The sequence below is a fragment of the Polypterus senegalus genome, chromosome 9, assembly GCF_016835505.1.
Source record: "Polypterus senegalus isolate Bchr_013 chromosome 9, ASM1683550v1, whole genome shotgun sequence".
Taxonomy (NCBI): domain Eukaryota; kingdom Metazoa; phylum Chordata; class Cladistia; order Polypteriformes; family Polypteridae; genus Polypterus; species Polypterus senegalus.
Window position 1 is genome coordinate 125,643,295 of NC_053162.1, and position 22,039 is coordinate 125,665,333.

The 22,039-nt window shown below is 41.0% G+C and overlaps 1 protein-coding gene across 1 annotated transcript in view; it reads left to right on the forward strand.

Moving 5' to 3' along the window:
• The window catches only part of si:dkey-26c10.5 (uncharacterized protein LOC563797 homolog), a 62,734-nt gene that overhangs the window by 23,060 nt on the left and 17,635 nt on the right, over nucleotides 1-22,039 (forward strand). The window contains exon 2 of the mRNA XM_039763758.1: nucleotides 4,888-4,992. Coding sequence (XP_039619692.1) covers nucleotides 4,888-4,992 — 105 coding nt within the window. The remainder of the gene's footprint in view (nucleotides 1-4,887; nucleotides 4,993-22,039) is intronic.

The window sequence follows — 22,039 nt, forward strand, 5'->3', positions numbered from 1 at the left end:
TTTTCCATCGCCTTTTCCTGTAAGAAGCAGTGTACACACTTCTCTCTATCCAGCATACAGCAACATGCGGGGACTGGCAGGGACACTCAATAAAACTGAATAAAAGAAAATCAAGTGACGGTGAGATACGAAGAAGGCAGCTTCGCCAGCGTCTGTGTGTCAGAACCAGGTGGGGGGGGCGTTAGTATGCATCGTGGTACAACTCAGAGCTACAGTATAGCGCGTCTGTATTCTGTTTCTTTTGTACTCGAGGGCACGCAGAGGAGAGAATAGTAAAGAGCAGTAAGTTCGGCGCTATATGCAATCATCAGACACTCCCCATCTGCCCGTTGTTTTGTTATACTTTTCAATACTTTTATACTGCTCAAACGGGCATGCTCAAAAAATACACGTGTAATGCCACGAAAAGTGCACGCAGACACTTCATTTCGCAAACAAAACAAGTGCACTTTTATTCAAAACTACCTGTATAACCGAAGAAAAAAGAAAGCAAGTTACAGTAGGCGATTGATACGACACCTTGCATGGTGCAATGCTAAGAAGTGCTGATTTTCATTCCGTGCTATATGAAATCATCACATTCAAATATTAACAGTTCCCACACACCCAAGGACCGTACTTCCTACATTTACGACACGTGTACTTGTTGCAGTGTACACACCTCTCTGTGCTATGGTTTCTATTACACTGAATGAGCACCTGACACTGTACTTTCTTCCCTGGGGGAAGGTCCCGCATCAGAGAATTTCCAGTTCCTGCATAAATTTACACCCGATCTGACGCTGTTCGTTTTCAAATAATATTGCATTAGTGCGATTATATTTTCACATATATTGTCTCTTTCTTTCAGGTGTGTAATAGAAACCACAGCATAGAGAGAAGTGTGTACACTGCTTCTTACAGGAAAAGGCGATGGAAAAAGTGCACTTGAATGCACCGGCTGTTACAGACGGAAATCAAAAGTATGCTTTTATTCTAAAACAGTAAAACAAGAGCAGTTTACTTCTCAAAACGGAGGGGCGCAGGATCGAACCCGCGACCCCTTGATTCCCAAGCGGGGCTGAGTCTATTGAGCCACAGAGTCAGTTACAGTAAACTGGTGTCAATGTCGCATGTTAAGGCGGCTTTTTGTTTCTGCAGTTATATGTTTGAATAAAAGTGCAATTGTGTTATTCTTGTGAAAATGTTTCTTTGCTATTTGGACTTCAGGCTTCATACATGATATAGTTTATGCCTACATTTTGTCATCTACTACTAGAATATAAAAAAGTTTCTGTTTTAACAATGTGTTGACACAGATTACTCTAGAAACGGAACAGACATGAAATGCGTGTGTTCCAAACAACGATCTATTATTTCCGCTCTAAAACTCCACTTCACTCCCAGATACTCAATCAAGGAATGAGCTGAGAGAAGTTCGTGCACGTTCTAAATTGGTGGGGGGATGGAATAGCCGGCTTCTCTTTATCAGCACATTTAGAAGACAAAGGGCGCTGGCGGAGAGGTGTGAAGGGATTTAAGAAGCAGTTTAAGGTGGGACGGAATTACGAGTTTTTTCGTAGGCTCTGGTAATTCTAGTGTTAACAGACTTTGTCTTTGGTAATGTGGGATGAAACCACACAGACTCAGATAAAATGATGATATGAACCCAGAACAAAAGATCCATAGAGCAGCAGTGCAACAATTGCATTCCAATGCCTTCCTACTAAGAAAACAGCAATTTTCAATATGCATAATTTCCTGTTCTCCTGTAATTCCAAAAGGTACTTCTCCATCAATTTTTGGAAAGTTATTTAAATTCCCATGATCAACATATTGTCTTATCTTATTTGATTAGGTAACACTGCATTGTTTGAAATATCACAATTTTGTGGCCTTTAGCAAACTCCAGTCAGTAAAGTCTGTTTCACATTGCAGGGCTTTTCTAGTAATTTCAGTCATAGCAGTCAGTTGCCTAATGTAACATACCTATCAACTCACTCCAACTAGTCTGCAACTTGCTCCAATAAAATCAGATAGGTCTGATTTTGTCTATGGTGTGTTGGGGCAGGTTCTTTATGCACAAGAGCTGACAAACAATGAATACTAATCCAGAAGTACAATGCATAGAATAGGAATAAGGAATATAGATGTTTTGAACCTAGCAAACAGAAGAGAAACTTGTCTGTCTCATTTCTCATGTTTTACGTTCTGAAATGGAGTGGAAAAAATAAACAAAAGGCTAAAACTGTGTGGTATCATAGGTCCACGGCTCAGAAAGAGGGCCTTTTTTAATAAATAAATAATTAATTGTCTGGCTCATTCTCTGTGGGTGTGTGTGCTCACACAGCTGTGGGAGGTTGGTGGAGTAGTTGAGGCAAGACACACCAGCACTTGAGGGTGTGTTCTGTCCCAATTGCTTCATCGGTTTCCGGCAGTGCATGATTGATATACTGAGCCCATGGAGGCCTACAAGAATGAGCCGGCACAAAAAAAGAGGGGAAATAAAAGACAGATCTGAAACAAAGAGAAAAATTGAAGAAACAAAAAAAGACAGGAAAACAAGGAAAAGAACAAAAGGGGAGATTGGAGAAAGGAGGTTAAAGGAAGGAGAGTGAAGCAGACAGGAGGTGAGCAAGCAATAGCTGGTGCAGGAGTGAGCAGTTGAGAGAGAACGAGTTCAAGTGTGAGAGAATGCAGACAGCCATGAGAAGGATAGCCCTGGAGAGAGCGTGTGGCTGACAGTCGGGGCCGTGGTGGTGGATCGCTCTAGCAGAGCGTTTCAGAGAGCTAGTGCAACCAGTAGGTGTGTTGCTTACCGCATAAGTCCAGGAAGGCAGTAGGAGTGGGCGATAGAGGTTCACATAGGGAGCCTTTCTGTGTCCATGGATGGGAAGGACCCAAGCCTGGGTCCAGATTGCGAGCCCTGTTGTTGAGCCATGGAAATGGCAAGGACCCAGACCTGTTGACCATAGTTTGATGGAAGGCTGTCTGTCAGGTAGGCCTCTCTTAAGCTGCAAGGACTGGTCAGGATAAGCTGAGGAGCCGTCATTTTGAACAAACTGAAACAGGGCTCATATTTTAATAGACAGTGTCCTGCACAGTTTTTAGCCTTGTTTTAATGGAATTATTTATTGGGATTTTGACCTTCACTAGCACCTCTATTTTATTGGATTATTTATTTATTGAACCTTTTGCACTGCACTTAATGAGCACTTTCTGTTGGAATGTTTTTGATAAAAGCATTTTATGCACCTACCCCTTACTTCGTGTTGTGCCCTCGTCTGCCAGCTAATCCTGTTATGTTATCAACAGTTTCGGGTTCAAGAGGTTAACTAAAACAGGAGTGGGAGAGTGGAGCTGACCCACACTATCACAGACTACAGCTGTACTTACCATACCTGTTAAACTTTTGTACTGGCTCCATTAGGCAGCACATATTTGGCCACAATATGGATGAACATGGCTGTACTGGAAAGTCAGCAATAAGTTAGTAAACTAGACATGGGCAGTGATCGTCAGTCATTTAAATTGACATGGTTTGGCAATGAGATCAGTGACTGTGGTTGGCAAATCTAACACACCCAATAACTTGAAGTCATGTTATGTGACATTGGCTTAAATCTGAATAATATTGCATTTTACCATGTTACTTTTGAGTTATACTGTTGCTTTACTTTATAAAGTAGCTAATCATTGTACACTCTGGAAAAAAAATTGTATAAATTAATTGATTTTAATTTTAATTTAAGTTGTTTAATTAATTAGAGTGATCTGTGCCAAGCTTCAAAATATAAGGGTCTGCTTGATTAATTTAATATCCTTGCTGGGAAAAACATAAAAAAAATTTCTGTGTGTGATCATGACTGGACTTATGCTTATCCATTTATTAATATGGAAATGCATTGTGAAAACAGAACTTAACTAAGCAGCCTCCCAGGCTTTACCCTGACGGAAACTAACAAATTTCACTAAGATTGCATCAGTTAGCTAATTTCTCACGCTTATGTGTATATGCATTTTGCTAAGATTTTTCAGTATTTCAGATTCAACATAGCATATTTATGTAAATTGTGGAATGGTGATGCTTGGCAACTGAAAAGTATTGGGACATTCCTCAGGTCACCTCATTAATTTCCTTTTTAAAGTTAAAGAGAAGGGTTAATTATGCATGTACAGACCCAGCATAAGTTGATAATGACTTGTGGCTTTCTTTTCTCTCTCTGGCATGTGTTATGGCCCCATTTCCTTCCTGGTTGGCAGTGTTTTTGTGTCTAGGATTCTATTTGTAACTGTGCATATATGGAGGCAGAAAGGACATACTGACCAGATTACTTTTTGTGGGTTGCAGCAGAACAGAAAACAGACACGTGTGAACGAATATGTCAAAATTAATTGTGGACATTATGCAAATTGCCTATGCAGAGGATAAAAGTATTTTACATTGAGTAACATTCTCCTTCATTTTGCTACCTTAGGCAGATTTTGATGTTATCAACTTTTATTTATTATGTTCCAATTACTTAGGTCCAGGTTTTCTTCCTTATTTTTCTATCTTCAGTAAGGTCAGTCCTTAAGACAAAAGGGGTTCCAATATCCTCTGCACTGCATTAAAAACTTCTTTATGCATTTTCCTGCTAATTTTCTCCAAACTTTAATCAATTATCACTCCTATATGCCAGTTTGCCTAAGGCCCCCTGCAGAAGTATGTATGTATCAGTGGGCTCATTCTTTGCACCTAGTGCAGCTAATTAAGGCTATGAACCTCCTGTGAATTGGTTAAGTTGATTGAAGAATTTTATATTATTAAAAAATCATTTCAAATAGACCAAAGCCTCAGAAATAAATAGGATTGTCATTGTAGTGTTTTCTGCCTCAGGGTGACTTTCTTTGTTGGTTATTTTTCAGATAAAACATCTAAGGAGACTCCTGTAACCAAACAGTGGCCTAAGATTCTGCTTACAATATTACTAATTTTGTCCCTGGCAGCCAATGTAGTTCTAGCAGTGTTCTGTAAGTATGAAGTTGATTTATTAAGTTGTTAATACTATTAATGATTGTTGTTTCACTCAGTTGCCGGTGCTTCTATGTCACAAGACAACTTAGACCATAGCTGAATTTCCAGCATGTCTGCATTTTGTCTAGTGTGTGCATTTTCTTACTAGGTTTATAAACCTTTCCTCCTTCAGCTTTACTAAAATGTGTGTGTGCATGTAGGTGTAAGCATGCACTGACTTACCATACATATACTTTTCCTGCCTTTTGGCCATTGCTTTTTGAAGATTCCAGTTATTTATAAAGAAGAAAAGCTGGGTTTGAAAGATGGATTAGTGGAATTTATTTTAAATTAAGCTTTTACATGAGATACTATTACTACATTTGGGTATTTGGAGCATAATTAAGCAAAATCATTTTGTGTGCTCACCATCTTCATCTATGAGTTCTGTTAGCACATATATTCTTGGTGTAAATTAACTTTGTAGCAACAATTTTAACTGTGAAAACTACAAGCCATGCATTTGTGGTTCAGCAGGTTATTTTTTCAAGTAAAGCTATTATATAAATTAACCAGTAAATGGATGTTCTTCATAATTAAGGTCTTTTAGTATCAGAAGGAAGCTTCTCTTATTTATGATCATTGACTTTGATCACAAAGCATTTGTTCTTTCATGTGTAACAGATAGGGGGCACTATCGCTTCCTTGAACCCCTGTCCACAACTCCAGACACCAGGTAAAAGTCTAATAGTTGACTTTATTTAAATGCCACAGTGCACAAAGCACCCTCTCCTCCACTATACTCATACAATCACAATACAATAAATCAATCCTCCATTCCCAGACGCATTGCCACCCTTCCACCCACCTCAGCTCTCCGTGTGGGAGCTTCCACAGTCCTTTAATATTCCCTGACCCAAAAGTGTTCCCAATCCCCAGTCCGTGTGATCCTGTATTACTTCCGGGTCAGGTAAAAAGTTCTTTTCTTCACCCCGGAAGCCCGTCGCCCTTCCTTTGACGAACTTCCGGGTTATAGGGCACAAATAAGTCTTCGGTCCTCTCTGCAATTCCCTCTTGCGGCCCCTGTGGTATCCAGCAGGGTCATGTATAAAAACTACAAAGTCCATGACTCCCTGCTGGTCTTTGGGGCACCTCCATACTGCAGGGAGGGCTCCATCTGGCAGCCTGGGGGTATGGGCCAGGATGACAAGCCGGCCATGTACCATACATGCTAATTCCTGTGTCAATGAAAAAATTAAGATCCAAAAACATTTTGAACCTAGTCTCAACCATCAGTTTCCCATTTCAATGCAGTTAGCAGCTTTTACATGTTTCTTTTTTTCTGAAAACATAAAAATATTTCATGTTTTCTTAGCCCTTGTTGAACTGTACGCAACTTGCCCCTTAAACTTATATCTCCTTTAAAGCTGTAAATATCATAAACCATTCTTCAGCAAGCACTTTGAGCTTACATGCTTATTAAACGCAAGTAATGCAATGTTTACATCTGTAATGCTTTACAGAGAAAACAATAATGGTCATTGGAAATTTACAAACCGCAGCATAATGAAACTGCAGTCTCATGGTGACAGTGGCAATGTGTGTGCAGCATGCTAGAAATTATATTTGCCAGCTCAGTAGTGGGATCTGAAGGTGAATTAATTAATTACAATAACTTGATACTGCCTCTAGTAACACTGGATTTAAGTGGACGATTAGTGTTTGATAATTTCCTTTTTTACTCTTTGTTAGGTAGATGATTTTGAAATATAAGCCTCTACTGTAGACATGGCAATTTAACCCATTATCAGAAAATGACTTTTACTTTGGATGAGCTTTAGTAGCTGTGACTTGGTGGTTTTTGGGACATGTACCACTGGTACACTCTAAGAGCAAATCTGGCTTATTAAATACATTTTTCTCAATAACCTAAACAGATTTTTCTGAGCTTCTGCTATAGGTCAAGGTAAGAGTTTTTATCTTTTCAATCTGAAATTGACCAACTCAGTACTATTTTTTTATACAAATAATTCTAATGAATATAAAGAAACCTTTGATTGGCAGTCCTTTGTCTGGGTTGAATAATATTTTGCTCTACTTTCCCCTTTTGTATTATTGATATTCATCCTTTGTCAGAATGCCTCAAACCTCACAGACTTACCACTGTTTATAAAGTGTTGAACCATATAACTGCTCTCCACCTTCTCTTCTACATTTATAAACTCGGGCAATTAGGTGTAGTAAAAGACAAGCAGGAGTTAAGTTACAATTTAAATAATGTATTATTGATAATATTCATAAATACTAACAATATGCAGAATATATTTGAATATTGGCAACCATACAACCTGATAAATGGTGATGTGCAGTTTCAAGCGGCACACAGACTTGTTAGTTACGTAAAATGTCTCTAGTTAAGGCATCATTTGTGGTCAGCTTTCTACAGAACAGGCTGCATGCCTCTCTCAATAAGGCTGCCAAGCTGTGCTCTTCATTGTGTTGTCCTTTTCAGTTCATGCTGTGAGATGATCTTTCATCAGTTTGGTAAGCGAGAGAGAGTGAGGTAAAGCAAGCACATTTATAGGTTTTCTGTCCAACCCCTAGAGCCAATAGGGTGTTGTGGTACTTAAAGGCTTTTGATACAAGACAGTTCCAAACAGCCATACAATCTGGCTTTCCTGCGGGGGCTGAATGAGAGTCCTGCAGAGAAACACTTACCAAACTTGTTTGAGGCACTTTCCCCTAATCCTGTTGTAAAATTACAATGAGACTCAGTCCTTAAAGGGGGAAAGTGGTACTTAACCATCGAACCATTGCTGTTATTATCAATAATGTAACACTAATATTACATTGCTTTGTATAAGTTACAAATAAAGACATACAAAATATTTATCAACTTGTAAGCAAAATTTCACATCACAACACAGTGATATTTAGTACTTGGATTTTTTTTGGATTTTTTAAAATTTATTTTGGTCCTGAAATACAAGGGTAATCTGTGTTTCACAGAAGCTCAGAATAAACCTCCCATATAGATTATGTTTATATTTAAATGTATTTCTTGCACAAGCTAAAGTAAGTAAATACTGCAGTGTTATTACCAAAACATCCTGCCAATGCTTGACAAGTATCTAGTTTGGGACCTTGGGTGCTGTTTCTCTGCTCTTAGCAGATGATATTGTTCTAGTGGTCTCATTAGAGTTTGATCTCCACCATGCACTGGAACAATTAGTATAGTACAGTTAGAATGTTTCTGCTGTCTTACAGTTGAAACTATACTTTATCTCTGTATATAACGTTGTAGCCACTAGATGGCAATAAGTGACAGGAATACATGAAAAAAAGAAAAGAAAAGCAAGCATGGAAAATAAATTGATTTATTTGGGATATAAGATTTTGTGTATCATCTGACATTACTATATTTGAACTTAACTACTGTATAGGATTCATTTACAATCAAATATGGCCATTTAATCTTTTAGTTTGCGCTGATATATATAAAATGGCTTCCATTTTTTCAATTTTTTTTTTATTTTTGATATATTGCATGGCTTTGTACAGTTCACAAAGCAATCTGTATTTGTAATTGTTTTTCAAAAAACAATTATAATGTTTTCTCTGTTTTGTGTTGTTTTGGAACTCAAGCAAATCACTAACAACTTCTGACCATGAATCATGCACAAATATTGCATGTAAAATTTTGACATTTTTCCAATCAGATGAACAACAATGTGCAGCTAAAGATACTTTAAAGATTATTTTAAATATTCTTGAATAAAATAAATAGTACTTAACTTGTATTTTTTAATAACATTAATGCAATTGTTGCTGTATAACCATGAAAACATTAGAACAATTGTAGCAAGAACAGGTCATTCAACAAAGAAATTCATCCATCCTATTCACCTAAATTCTCCAAAATAACATTGAGTCAAGATATGAATGCCCCTAAAGTATTCTCATAGTTCTATGTTTAATGAAAAAGTTTCCAACATTTGTTTGAAATCTGCCCTTAACAAGTTTTCAACCATGTTCCAGTGTTCTTGTTGAAAAGTATATTTTAAAGTAACAACTGGGATCCATTTTACTATTTCCCTTCATATGCTTAAACATATCAATCATGTCAACTCTTAATTGCTATTTGTATACACTGAAAAGGATCAATTCCTCCAGTCTCTCCTTATAGCTCATACCTCTCACTCCCAGAATCAGCCTAGTCATTCTCCTCTGGAATTTCTCTTACCACTTCTACATCTTTTTTGTAATATGGAGACCAAAACTGTACACATGACACTAGTTGAAGAGTCATCAGTGAGTCATATAACTTAAACATAACCACCCTTGACTTGTATATGTCACACCATGTTATATAACATAACATTCTATTAGCCTCCTTGATAATTGCTTTACACTATCTTGATATAGACAATAGTGATTCCGTAATGACTTGTAGGTCCTTCTCAAATGATGTACTTTCAATTTTCAGACCTCCTATTGTGTATTTAAATCTAACATTTCTACTTCCTACCAAAAATAGCTTACATTTATTTAGAAGTTCCTTCTAGCTGATTCTACATTATTTGGCCTTCCATCTTGTTTGGTATTATCTACAAACATAACCATTTTATTGATTATATTATTGTCTAGGTCATTTATGTAAGTTAAATCTAGGAGAATCCTTAGCAGTGATTCCTGAGGAACACCACTTTTAACATCAATTAATTCTGAAAAATGGACCCTAGAGCTTAAACCACTTCTTCCTATGTTTGGGCCAATATTGTACCTATCATCTGCACCTTGAATTCAAAATGGTTTTAATTTGTTCACTAGCCTTTCATGTGGTACTATCAAAAGCCTTTTTAAAAAATGATAAATGATATATGCACCTCTCTTACTGTATTCTTTTGTTGCTTCCTATTAGGATTCTAGTATATTAGTGAAACATGACTTCCCATCTGAAATCCATGCTATTTGCTAATACTTTTTTTAGACATGTGCTGCTCAATTTTTTACTTAATAATTACCTAAATTAATTTATTTGTGATGCATATTAAGCTTAATGGCATATAATAATTTGGATAAGCCTGGTCACAATTTTTATATAACATGATAATACTTAATACCTTATAGTGTTTAGAATGTCTCCAGTGTGCTTAGATTTTTGAGAAATATGTGTCACGGGCTTATATATTGTAAGTGCTTATTAACTTCCTTAAGCACTTGAGGATAATGTTATCTGTTCCTGATGAATTTTTAGATTTCAGCTTATTTTACCTAAATAGTGCTTGTCCATCTATAATTTCCATGTCCATCTCCTTTGTAGCCCCTTTTACTTTTGAGAGGTTATCCACTTCTTCACATGCATAAACTTCAGCAACATGCATGTTCAAAGTATTTTCTAGCTCTGCTTTACCAATTTTAATACTCTTCACCTCCTCCTTGACCACTTTTATGCTACTAAATTATTAATATTATCTCTTTGTGTCTTCTTTTGCCTTTTGTGAAATATTTCCCTCCTGCTGCCTTCTAATCTTCCTCAGATCTTTTTTGTCTTTATACTCATGCTCCCATATGCCATGTGGTTAGCAATGGAGTTGTTAATCTAATATGCCTTATATAACTGATTGTTCCTTTGCAACTTCATTATTAGCTCCTTATTTATCCACCCAGAGTTCTCTTTAATTTCTTTATGCTTCTAAATTTTGGAGTAAATTTATCCTGCATTATACACATTTCCTCTACTGTCTCCACAGTTAAAAGATAATGCCAATTTACAGTATCTAATTTATGAGACTCAATCCCCAATGATATCGAATCTAGACATCCTTACTAAGCCATGTTTTATCTAATTGAAGAAGACTTTCACTCAAATCCTGTTTTACATACGTACATGGTGACTACCCCACTCCCCACATCTATTTTGTTCTTAATACTTTCAACATTAAGGCAAGCATTTTTAAATTTATTACTTTGTTTACTTTGGCTTTTTGAAAGTGTGCTAGAACTTTAAATGCTAACTTCTATATTTGTATTCATACCATGCCATTTCTTTATTTGAAGTTATAAACTTGACCTGTTTTAAACTACCTGCCAAAACAAAACTCTACTAACCCTCCGTCCTACATAATGAGTTCAGTCAATAATCTCCTCAGTCTTATCTAGATTAACACATGGCTCAGACAAATCTTCAGAGCAAACCACCTCGTCAATTCTGCATCTCAACTTGGCAGCAAACCCTTATATTTGAATTGGAGAATGGAAAGCCTGCCATCAGCCTATATACCCTACATGTGAGGTCTCCTACCTCTTCACCTGGTGAACAACACACCATATGAGACTCTAGAGCAAATCTGTGCCTCAGTCCTCCTAATTACCATTTCCTCCACTATTACTACTTTGTCTTTCTTGCTGTCTTTGAGGTGACCTGTTGGTGTTCCTCATCCCTACGTATCACCTCAGAGTTATTACATCCGCCATCAAGCTTTGCCAGGTCCTGTAAATAGTTGAACACCTCAAACTTTGGGGTTGATACCCAGTGTGCACCTCTCGCCTTGAATTTAGTTCCAACTGTCACCCACCTGTTTTCCACCTTTCAGACCTGAGGTCTCCTCCCACACCTAAATGAAATCTGGGCAAGCACTATCAATAATTTACTACAGTGCATTCCAGCAATCTTCTCCTCAGTTCAACAATCCTGAGCTTGAGGTGCTGGAGCAGCTGGCAACTTCCAGAGTGTGATAGCTGGTCCGAGCACCATCAGACAGACACCACCACTTTAAAGAACACACGTTTATTAACAAGAATAAAGTCTGCACAACACACAGTGCTCCCAGCACCAATCACCCTCAATACGGGCCTTTCTGCCAATGTCCGTGGGCTGCCTTTCTTCTTCCTGTCCCTGGATATTTGTCCTGCTCCAGCTCCTGACTCTAGCTCCACGACTGTAGGAAGGCGGTCCCTTTTATAGTCACCCAGATGTGCTCCATTTGCTCGCTGACATACCCCCGGCAGCACTTCCTGGTGTGGTGGAAGTGCCACATGAACACCCGGAAGCACTCATGGCGTCCCTGGAAGGTCCTTCCTCCACCTTCCCAGGTGTGGCGGAAGTGTCGATCTCCCAAAGCTCAACGATGCTCGGGGCGCCCCTGGCGGTGGCCACGGGCCCCAATGGGCTTGAGCCTCCTTGCCTCCCCGTGGTCTCCTCCTTAACTAGCGCAGTTGCCCCCTCATGGCCCGGGAGACATATAGATCACCTCCCGGTCCTTCCAGGGGTCCTGGCTGGGTCTGGCCCCCAGCCTCCTGCCACACTGCCCCATCGCCTGCTGAGACCCATCAGGCGCAGCGGCCCATCCCACGGAGGCAGGTCTTCCATGAAGCGGGTCCAAATAGCATTTGTCCAGGGTCCAGTCCTGCAAAACAGTAAGCAGAAACAGGGGCAGAGACGTTGCCTTGATGCCACTGCCTGGCGTCCTCCATTAAGCCAAAGGGCCAACACTCCCCCCTTCGGCCAGCAACCTGGCAGCCGAAACTTCGGCACTCACTCCACGTCCTTTGTGCCCTTTTCATTGGGTTGTTCAATGGGACTTCTTGTATTCCTGTCTTCCCCGCTAACCCCGGGACTTCCCTCTGCACCCGCAGGGGGCTCACATCTTTCTCTGTGGGAAGATCTGGCCTTATAGCTCTGGTTCCTTCCTTTCCTCTGGGGCACCCTGACGGTTTGAGTCTCCCTACGGGAAAGGAAGAGAGCCCTGACCGTCTGAGCCCCTGTGGAGCGGAAGGGAGACTGAGTCTGGCCTTGGGAGTAGGGCACTAAGACCTGTAGCACTCGTGGGCCAGCGTCTCAGCTCCACTCCCACCATGCGATCAGCCCTCCGCATCACATCCACTATTGGAGATACAGCTACTCAGTCACCGGAACCACGTGATACCGGGACACATTCGCTCACATCTCCATTTCTTTTTATGGTATAGGACACACTTACCAGCACTGCCACGATCCTCTGGCCAGAGATTCCAGTGTCGTACGACTCCGCCCACTCTCGTACCATCTTCTGTGGCGAGATCACCTTCCTCTCCAGCTCCACTATCCAGTCTCGAAGGCCGTATAACACCTGCGAAAGAGACTCAGCGAACCAAAGGGAAACCTCCAGATCGCGCAAAGCAGCAAGCCAAAACAGAACATCAGCCGGCAGAGTACTTCCCTGTAGATCGGTCCTATGCACCATCTGTGCCCCATGGAGCTTCTTTCTTTGTCTCGTCAAGTCCTCCCCCGGCCCAGGATGGATGTTTGTCGGTCCCGTCTCTGACCAATCATCAACGGGAACACGACACACACCATTCAATCCCTTGCCTGTCACAGGGAGGGACTTCCGGTTCGCTGTAATGTAATACATGTTCTGCACATCAGCAACGACTGAGATACTGTAAGCATTTCTCTTGCTTTAATAATTTCATTTTTTGGTATTATTATCTTTTTATGCATGGCTGTTTTTTCAGAAATTAGCACCCATGGATGTCTCACTTGCAAAGATTTAACTGTTAAAGTTATGTATAAGCAGGCAACTGCCAAATTCTATGATGATTTTAGTTTTCATGTTGTGTTACATAGTTGGATGGCAGGGTGTCACAAAAAGCATTTGCCACATGTACGTATGTGAGTATGTAAGTATGTTCAGACACTGAACATGGAGAAAAGATGGCTATAACCAAGCCTGTGAAATGAAGTAAGATCATGTTCAGCAGAGGATCATTACATGAGAAGACAAACAGATCTAAATCACCAAAGCCCAAATCACATGGACTCTTGGTCATGAGAGGAAAGCAATCATTCTGAGAATGAAAGAAGCTAAAATAATAATAATAATAAAGTATGAACACAAGGTTTGTTTTTTTTACAGAGTCATGCTGTTATTTAGCGTGTTGTGCTAATGACATCAGATATTGCAGCACCTGTGACCACATCTCTGGCAACCAGGATGCATTCTAGAAACTGACTTCATGAAATAATAGCACAAAATGAACAGAACAGAATGACACTAAAATATAAATAAACATTTTTTTCTAATGAAGGAAAAATAGTCAGTCCTACCCATAAATGTACTACAAGAATATTAAGGTTTCTTCACTAGACCTTGGAATAAAAATACATTTATTTTGTAAGGACAGAATTGGCAACAGTATTAGAGTACATCTATGACTTGTATTGTGTGCAATGTAATGGATCTTTATTGTATTCAATTCACTCCTCACCGTTATAACTAGTAAAGGTTGACAGATAACCTTGGTGTAGCAAATGGCCCAGCTCTAGACACAAGGTTTTGACTAAAGAATTTACAACTGTTTTTGAAAAAGTGCTGCTTTTTTATTTCAAAGGACAAGGCTAGTTAAACATTCATTGTATAGTTTTTGACCGATTTAATGTAATACTGTATATACTTAATCTGTAGTGAGTATTATTTTCTTTGGATTCAGAAGACACTTTTGATAAAATTGTATGAAACATGTTATTTGTCGTACTGTATAGGCTTAGAGTTAGCCTTATAAGAATAGAGTGAAATTTTTTTTAACATAAATCCTCATGCATCCATTACTACAAATTACACAAACTCTGACTATTTTGCTTTTAAATGTAATAATAATAATAATAGTAATAATAATAATAATACATTTTATTTATACAGCACCTTTCCCATGCTCAGGGTGCTTCACAGAGCCACAGAAAGAACAGCAGGGTATATGTTAACATTGGATACAAATATTTTCTGCATAGAACAATAGAACACATAAATAAAGGATATAAAAAGCAATAAATGAAAAAAGAGAAAAAATAAATAAACCAGAGTAAAATACTAAATTCAATACTATAACACGCATACAAATTATCCTGAGCATCTGGACAGAAAGGTAAACTAAAAGAAGCGTCAGACTGTTAGGTTAAGTTAAAGGTCTTTCTGAGCAGATGTGTTTTTAAGTTATTTTTTAAAAAACAAATTGAGTCGGATGATCTAATTAAATTAGGGAGGTCATTCCAAAGTCGGGGCACTATATAGCTGAAAGCCCTATCACCCATAGAGTGAAGATTAGTGTGGTACACAACAAGACTGCCAGAATCAGTGGACCTTAGTGGGCGAACAGGAGCATTACGATGAAGAAGGTCACTGATGTAGTCCTGTGTAAGGCCAATTAATAATTGGTAAGTTTTTTTTATAGAATTTTATATTTGATTCTGTAAGACACAGGGAGCCAGAGAAGGCGAAGCAGGATGGGTATTATATGCTCAGTGTTGCTGGTCCATGTAATAACTCTTGCAGCAGAGATTTGAATCAACTGGAGCTGTGATATAAGACATGAAGAAGCACCTGCCAGTAGGGAGGTACAATAATTGATGCAGGATGTGATAAATGCATGGACAAGTTTCTCAGCATTAGAAAAGAATGAGCGAACACGGGATATGTTGCAGAGGTGGAAGTAAGAAAGTTTTTTAATATTGTTTTTGTGGGTGGAATAAGAAAGGGAGGAATCAAAAATGACAGCAATATTCCTCAATTAGAAGAAGGTCTGATCAGATCACTGTAAAGAGTGACTGAAAAGGAGCTCATTTTGTTAAGTTGCGCTTTATTGCCAATTTGCAGGAGGTCAGCTTTTTGCAATTTAATTTTAAAGAGTTCTGCTCCATCCAGGTTTTAATTTTACTGAGGAAAGTTGTGAGCTGAGAAAGATTTGATGAAGTTTGCTTTTACCATAGAAAAAGAGTTGAGTATCATCTGCATAAAAATGATAACCCAGTCCAAAGCTACGAATGATATAGGCAAAGGAAAGCATATACAGTAGATACAGAAGAGCAGGGTGCCGTGAACAGAGCCCTGAGGGGTTTCTGGTGTGGCTGGTGCTGAGTTGGATCTGTTGTTTCCAAAGCTAACAAACTCTTGCCTATCACTAGGACTTAAACCACTGGAGGGCAGTGTCAGAGATACCCAGAATATTCTCTTTTCTGGACAGTAGGATATCATGTTAACAGTGTTAAATGCTGCACTGATGTCTAACCAAATTAATTTGCTGGTTTGCCCAGAGTCTGCAGCCATAAGCAAGTCATTAGTTACCAAAAACAGAGCAGTTTCACAGCTTTGCTGAGCTCTAAAAGGTTTCTGATAGGCATAACATATCGGAATCAGTAAAGAATCCTGATAGCTTTGCCATTAAGAGATTTTGAATTAACTAAAGCAGTATTAGCTGATGAGGGTTGGTTGTGCACAGATCTATAGCATGACGTTATTTTAGCATATAGAAAATTTGACAGACATAATCACCCCAGAGCCACAGCCAGGTGGGTATAAACATTGGAGTATTTCTCAATCATTCCCAGTTGAAGCATGTATGGAAGGAATCAACAGCAATCCAGCATATCTATTATACCCAAAGAGAAAGAGCATCCCCATCTCCTAGATCTCCATGGTGCAAAGAAAAAATGTTCATTAATCAGGCATCAGGCAGGAACAGATAATCAATAGAAAGTCTGGTCCAGCGAACAATAGAAAGCTTCAGTTGTCCCTTTGCAAACCCAGTCAAGGCATAGTCCATAAAAATAAATCCAAAATCAATGCCATTAATCTCATCTGCATCCATGAACTATACATACAATAAAAGAAAGTGAAAGAAGTGTAAAAAGTGTGAAGTTAATGTGAATTTTAACAAAAAGTGTTAACTTTTTTTCAGCACTGGCAAGGAGTGAATGTCCAGAATTTGTGACAACCCAGCTCCCATCAGGATGGGTGTGGTGAATGCCAGATCTGTAATAAACAAAACTTTTATCTTAAAGGATTTCTTCACCTCTCATGGATTGGATTTCCTCTGTATAACTGAAAGTCATCTATACCCAACCGAAGTCCTTTATGGATGAACATGCAATTCTGGAAGTGTTTCAGTCTGGGTTTAAAACTCACCACAGCACTGTGTCCACTCTGTTAAGGATTTTTAATGATATTCTATTGGCAGTGGACTCTGGTGGTTGTGTACTACTCATGCTTCTGGATTTAACAGCTGCTTTTGACACTATAGACCATGAGATCCTCATCTCCAGGCTGGGGCAGTGGGTGGGCATCACAGGTTCAGCTCTTCAATGGTTTTAGTCCTATCTCTCAGACAGAAGTTTTTGTGACAGCATTGATGATTTTACCTCCACCTCTGTTGCCCTCCCCTGGGGGGGGTACCACAGGCATCGTCTGTTCCTCTATACCTGCTGCCACTCTGCACTATTTTCCGGAAACACGATATTTCTTTTCATCTTTATGCAGACGACTGTCAGGTTTATTTCCCTCTGAAGCACCCTGGCTAGTCTGACAAAAGGAGTTAAAAACTGAAGGCCTTGCAGACACACCTCCATATTCTTACTTCACACTTCATGGCTGAGTACAGTAAGTACCTTCACATCGAAGCAAATAAACACCACAGTTCAGAACAAATATAAAATATTAACTACAAAGAAGAATACTCTTTGTTGCTAAGATACCACATGCAAACGCACAAAATAATTTAGTGATTAACATAAAATAATGACCAAATTGAAGTGTCATAAACAGAGTCTTATTTGGCAAACAAAATGAATAATAGCTGATGACCTTATTGTTATTCCAGGTTTCCATAACAGGGGGCTAAATTTCATTCCCATCCTGGAGAGCATCAAACAGAACTTTTCCAGTTTATACAATATGTGCTGTAGCTGAAAAATTTCTAAAGCTTTTAAGCATGCAGACTATATAACTCTAACGTCAGATGATAGATATCATGTTACAAGTTTTACGTCAATATGCAAACATTATGGGTGAACAGGTAAGATCACACTTTGTTTCAGTACCATACACAACCATATTTGGCTGCAATTATTTGACATAATCATTTTCTTCCTCTTACATTGTGTTTGTAAGTAGATTTATCCAAATAATCTGTACAAAACTGCTTGATTCATGGTTGAGAATATGAATTTAAGCACAGGTCTTGTATACTCCATAAATGGCTTCTCAAGCTGTTTGAGATCTGGATGTTGACTCATTCTAAACCTTGAGCTCCTTTTTGTTTAGTTTCAGATCAATTGGTGTACTTAGCATTATTGTGCCGTTGAACAGAAATTAACAAACAATATAAAGTTTTATAAGTTTATTAATTCTATAGTGATACATTCCATTTTCAAAAATAAAAATACTTTTTAGAGAAAAGTAATTTTAAGTTTATTGGCAGATTGCAACATATCCATTATGAGTTAGATCTGTTACTGTTAATATGTCTTTGTTCTTTAAAGATAGAAAGTATATTATTGATCCAACTCATAACATCCATATGTGCTAAATGCAGTAGTGAAGTGCAACATATTCTCAGCATTGAACATTCATTTCAATATAGGCATACAAAGTCTTCACAGAGTGCTATAAATCCATTTAAGCCAAAACAAAAATAACTAAAATTACTTCTGTTGTGATCAAATGTAATGGAAAATACAGATAATATAAAGTTTAATTAGTTTATTAAATCTGCACTAAGATACTCAATTTTCAAAAATAAATCAAATCAGATCTAATGTTTTAGAGGAAAGTTATTTTCAAGTTTAATGGCAAAATGCAACATATTCTTTGTACTTTTTTTTAACATATTGCTACATATTTGCATATGCAATGAATACAAATAATACATTTAAAAATAAAATCAAACAAAAGTAAAACACATTTAATAACAAAAGACTAATAAGTATGTACTTAAGAAAACACAGGCTATTCATAAAGAAAAAGACATACAGGAGGAACAAATAAGAATAAAAACACTTTCAAAAGCACACAGCAAGGAATGTCATAGAGACATCAACAAGCAGTTCTGTGGAAAGATCAGGGGAAAGCTTACAGCCATCTACAGTGACTTGGCCTTTTAAAGCCTCAACCACTGCTTACTTTTACTGACAGCATTAACATTACCCTGTGTGTACAGGCTAACAAACATACACACAAGTTTAGATTTATTAATAAGTCTTCTAGCTGAGTTGCTATTCTGTGCTATTGTTGGATATTACTTCTCTAAGATATGTCTGATACTGCAGTTTGATAGTTAAGCAACTACATCGACACTGATAGCAAGGTAAACAGGAGATGTTATGCAGCTGGGGCCATCTTCTTTGTATGATATATATATATTGTGGCAGTAGGGGGCAGTAGTGCACCCTTGAACCCTCAGGTATGACTCCAAAGACCAGGTAAAAGTCCACGACCTTTTTATTATTTTTCACAGTGCACCAAGCACCTCCCACACTACTCATAAATCTCACAACAAATCACTATCCACTAATAATAAACACAATAACCTCTCCTCCTCGCCCAGACACTTTGCTCCTCTCCCACCCAGCACAGCTCAGTGTCTGGACTGAGGCACCGTCCTTTTATAGCCCCTGACCCGGAGGTGTTCCTGTCCCAGCAGTCCACAGTTCCCTATTCCTTCCGGGTCAGGGCAATCAGTCTTTTACTTCACCCCGGGAGCACGCCATTCCTTCCCGTCACGTGACTGTGACGTACTCCCGGGTCATAGGGCACAACAGATCCCACAAGTCCTCCCACAGCGACTCCTGGTGGTCCCCAAGGTATCCAGCAGGGCTGTGTATAAACCCTACAAAGTCCATAAGGCCCTGCTGGACCTCGGGCACGATCCTGGTGTCGGGAGAGCTCCTCCTGTCGGCCTGGGGGTGCGGACCGGCCTGGGAAGCCGGCAGCCTTCCACAGTCCCCCCCCCTTAGCGACGACTTCTGGGGCGGAGCGTCCGGCCCCGAGAGGGACGTCCTCCTCCAGGAGGACGCGTCATCCGGCCTTGAGCGTTGCCCTGTCCTCGAGCGAACCTTGGGGACGGTGTACCTCCTGTCTCCCCGGGGACAATGGCGCCTCACGTGGCCCGGTTGCCGGCAATTATAGCACCGACGAAGCCCTCCTGGTTGCTTCCCTCTGCGGGACCAAAAACATCTCGGGAACTCCGTCAGCGCCGTCTCCGCCCCTTCACCTGCCAGGGAAGTCATCACGGCCGCCTGGCGGCCCTTAAGCCTATTCTCCATTATGTCGGGGACCCACCTTTCCTTTTGGGGATCTCCCGCTTGATCTGGGGCTTGCGCTCAGCCTGAGGCTCTCCATGGAAAGAGGAGAGCCTCTTTACTGTCTGCACACCCGTTTCCTTCCGCTTACTAGGAGTCGGCGTCATTAGCATCGTCCCGCACCGATGAACAGCACTATTCAGCTGCACCGGTACGAGCGGCGCTTCCCCCGGCACTCCTACCACCGGCGCTACCCCGCACTTAAGACCGGTCGGGTCCTGGTGAGCCGTACTGCCCCGGAAAGCCACGCCACGCGCATGCCCCGGGCTGTTTGCTCCAGTCCCCGACCATTCGGTCATCGTGCCCCAGTCTCTTGTCGGGTACACAGTGCTTTGACACGCGCTACTCATTCTCAGCGGTGCCCGATCGCACTGTGTCCCCTTATTCTCTACGACACGGGAGGGACTCACCTGTACTCCCGCATCGATCATCTCCGGAGCTTCCCGGCGCAGCCGCTGCACAAAATCCTTCAGTGCCTTTACAGGTGCCGCTGCCGTTGCTCCTAGTTCCTCCACTCGTTCCTTTAGGTCTTCGACACCCTGCAAGAAACGGTGTAGGGGCTCGAGGTATTTCTCGAGACCCTGTAAGTCCAAACAGTTAGTTATTACGGCCGGCTGCATTTTCGCTTCCACGTTTTGCTTACCGTCCGGCCGGAGCCAATGAGCCCGTCGCCTCCAGGCACGTGTTCCGCTGGGTCGCGCAAAGGCTCCTGGGAGTTGGAGTCCTCAGAGGGACGGCTGGCTACCACAAGCCGGCTGAGATCTGCCTTTTTCTTTTCCGCGGCAGACCCGTCAGCCACAAGCCGTCCCTCTTTGTCGGAGGCTTTTTGTTTCGGCGGCGCTTCGCCCGCCTTCCCCTCCCTTTCCAGGAGGCTCGGACCCGTTAGGGGCGACCGGCCTCGCCGGCGGACTCGGGCTTCCTCCACCGTCCGACATCCACCGCGGGTGACCAGTCTGTTGTCGCCGACTGCGGCTGTCTCTAGCCGTCTTGCGTCACGGCTTGTCTTCTGGGAGCAGCGCGCCATTTTGCCGAAGCACGAGGTAGTCAGTTGCGGCACCGCTGCAAGTTTCTCGGCGGCGTCTGCAAAACATGATAAAACAAAGACGGACGCCGGGCGGTTTACCTGCAGCCGCCTCCGTAACGGAATGCGGCACCCCCGGACCATCTAAGGAGTACGATGCGGTCGGCATTTGTCCGTGTCCGGGTCCTTCGCGGCCCGGGCTTGTTTGGCCCGTATCAGCGCTTTGTCTTCCTCGCTCCCGGTCAGGAGGGTCCAGGACATCGCGGCGTCCGTCATGCCCTGCAGGCGGCTGGGACTGACCTTCTTTTTTCCCGTTTTCTTTCCCATGGCCCTGTATAGCGGGATAGCACGCACTGTTGCCGCTTCCTTGGCAGCGGGTGGTGTTGTGCACCTCCGTGTAAAAATGGGGAATCGACCGAGGGTTGTCTGCCCACACGAAATTTGTTTTTTATGCAGGTCCTCTGCCAACAGACGGCCAGAGAATCCTGCCGACTACGCCAGTGTGGCAGTAGGGGGCAGTAGTGCACCCTTGAACCCTCAGGTATGACTCCAAAGACCAGGTAAAGTCCACGACCTTTTATTATTTTTCACAGTGCACCAAGCACCTCCCACACTACTCATAAATCTCACAACAAATCACTATCCACTAATAATAAACACAATAACCTCTCCTCCTCGCCCAGACACTTTGCTCCTCTCCCACCCAGCACAGCTCAGTGTCTGGACTGAGGCACCGTCCTTTTATAGCCCCTGACCCGGAGGTGTTCCTGTCCCAGCAGTCCACAGTTCCCTATTCCTTCCGGGTCAGGGCAATCAGTCTTTTACTTCACCCCGGGAGCACGCCATTCCTTCCCGTCACGTGACTGTGACGTACTCCCGGTCATAGGGCACAACAGATCCCACAAGTCCTCCCACAGCGACTCCTGGTGGTCCC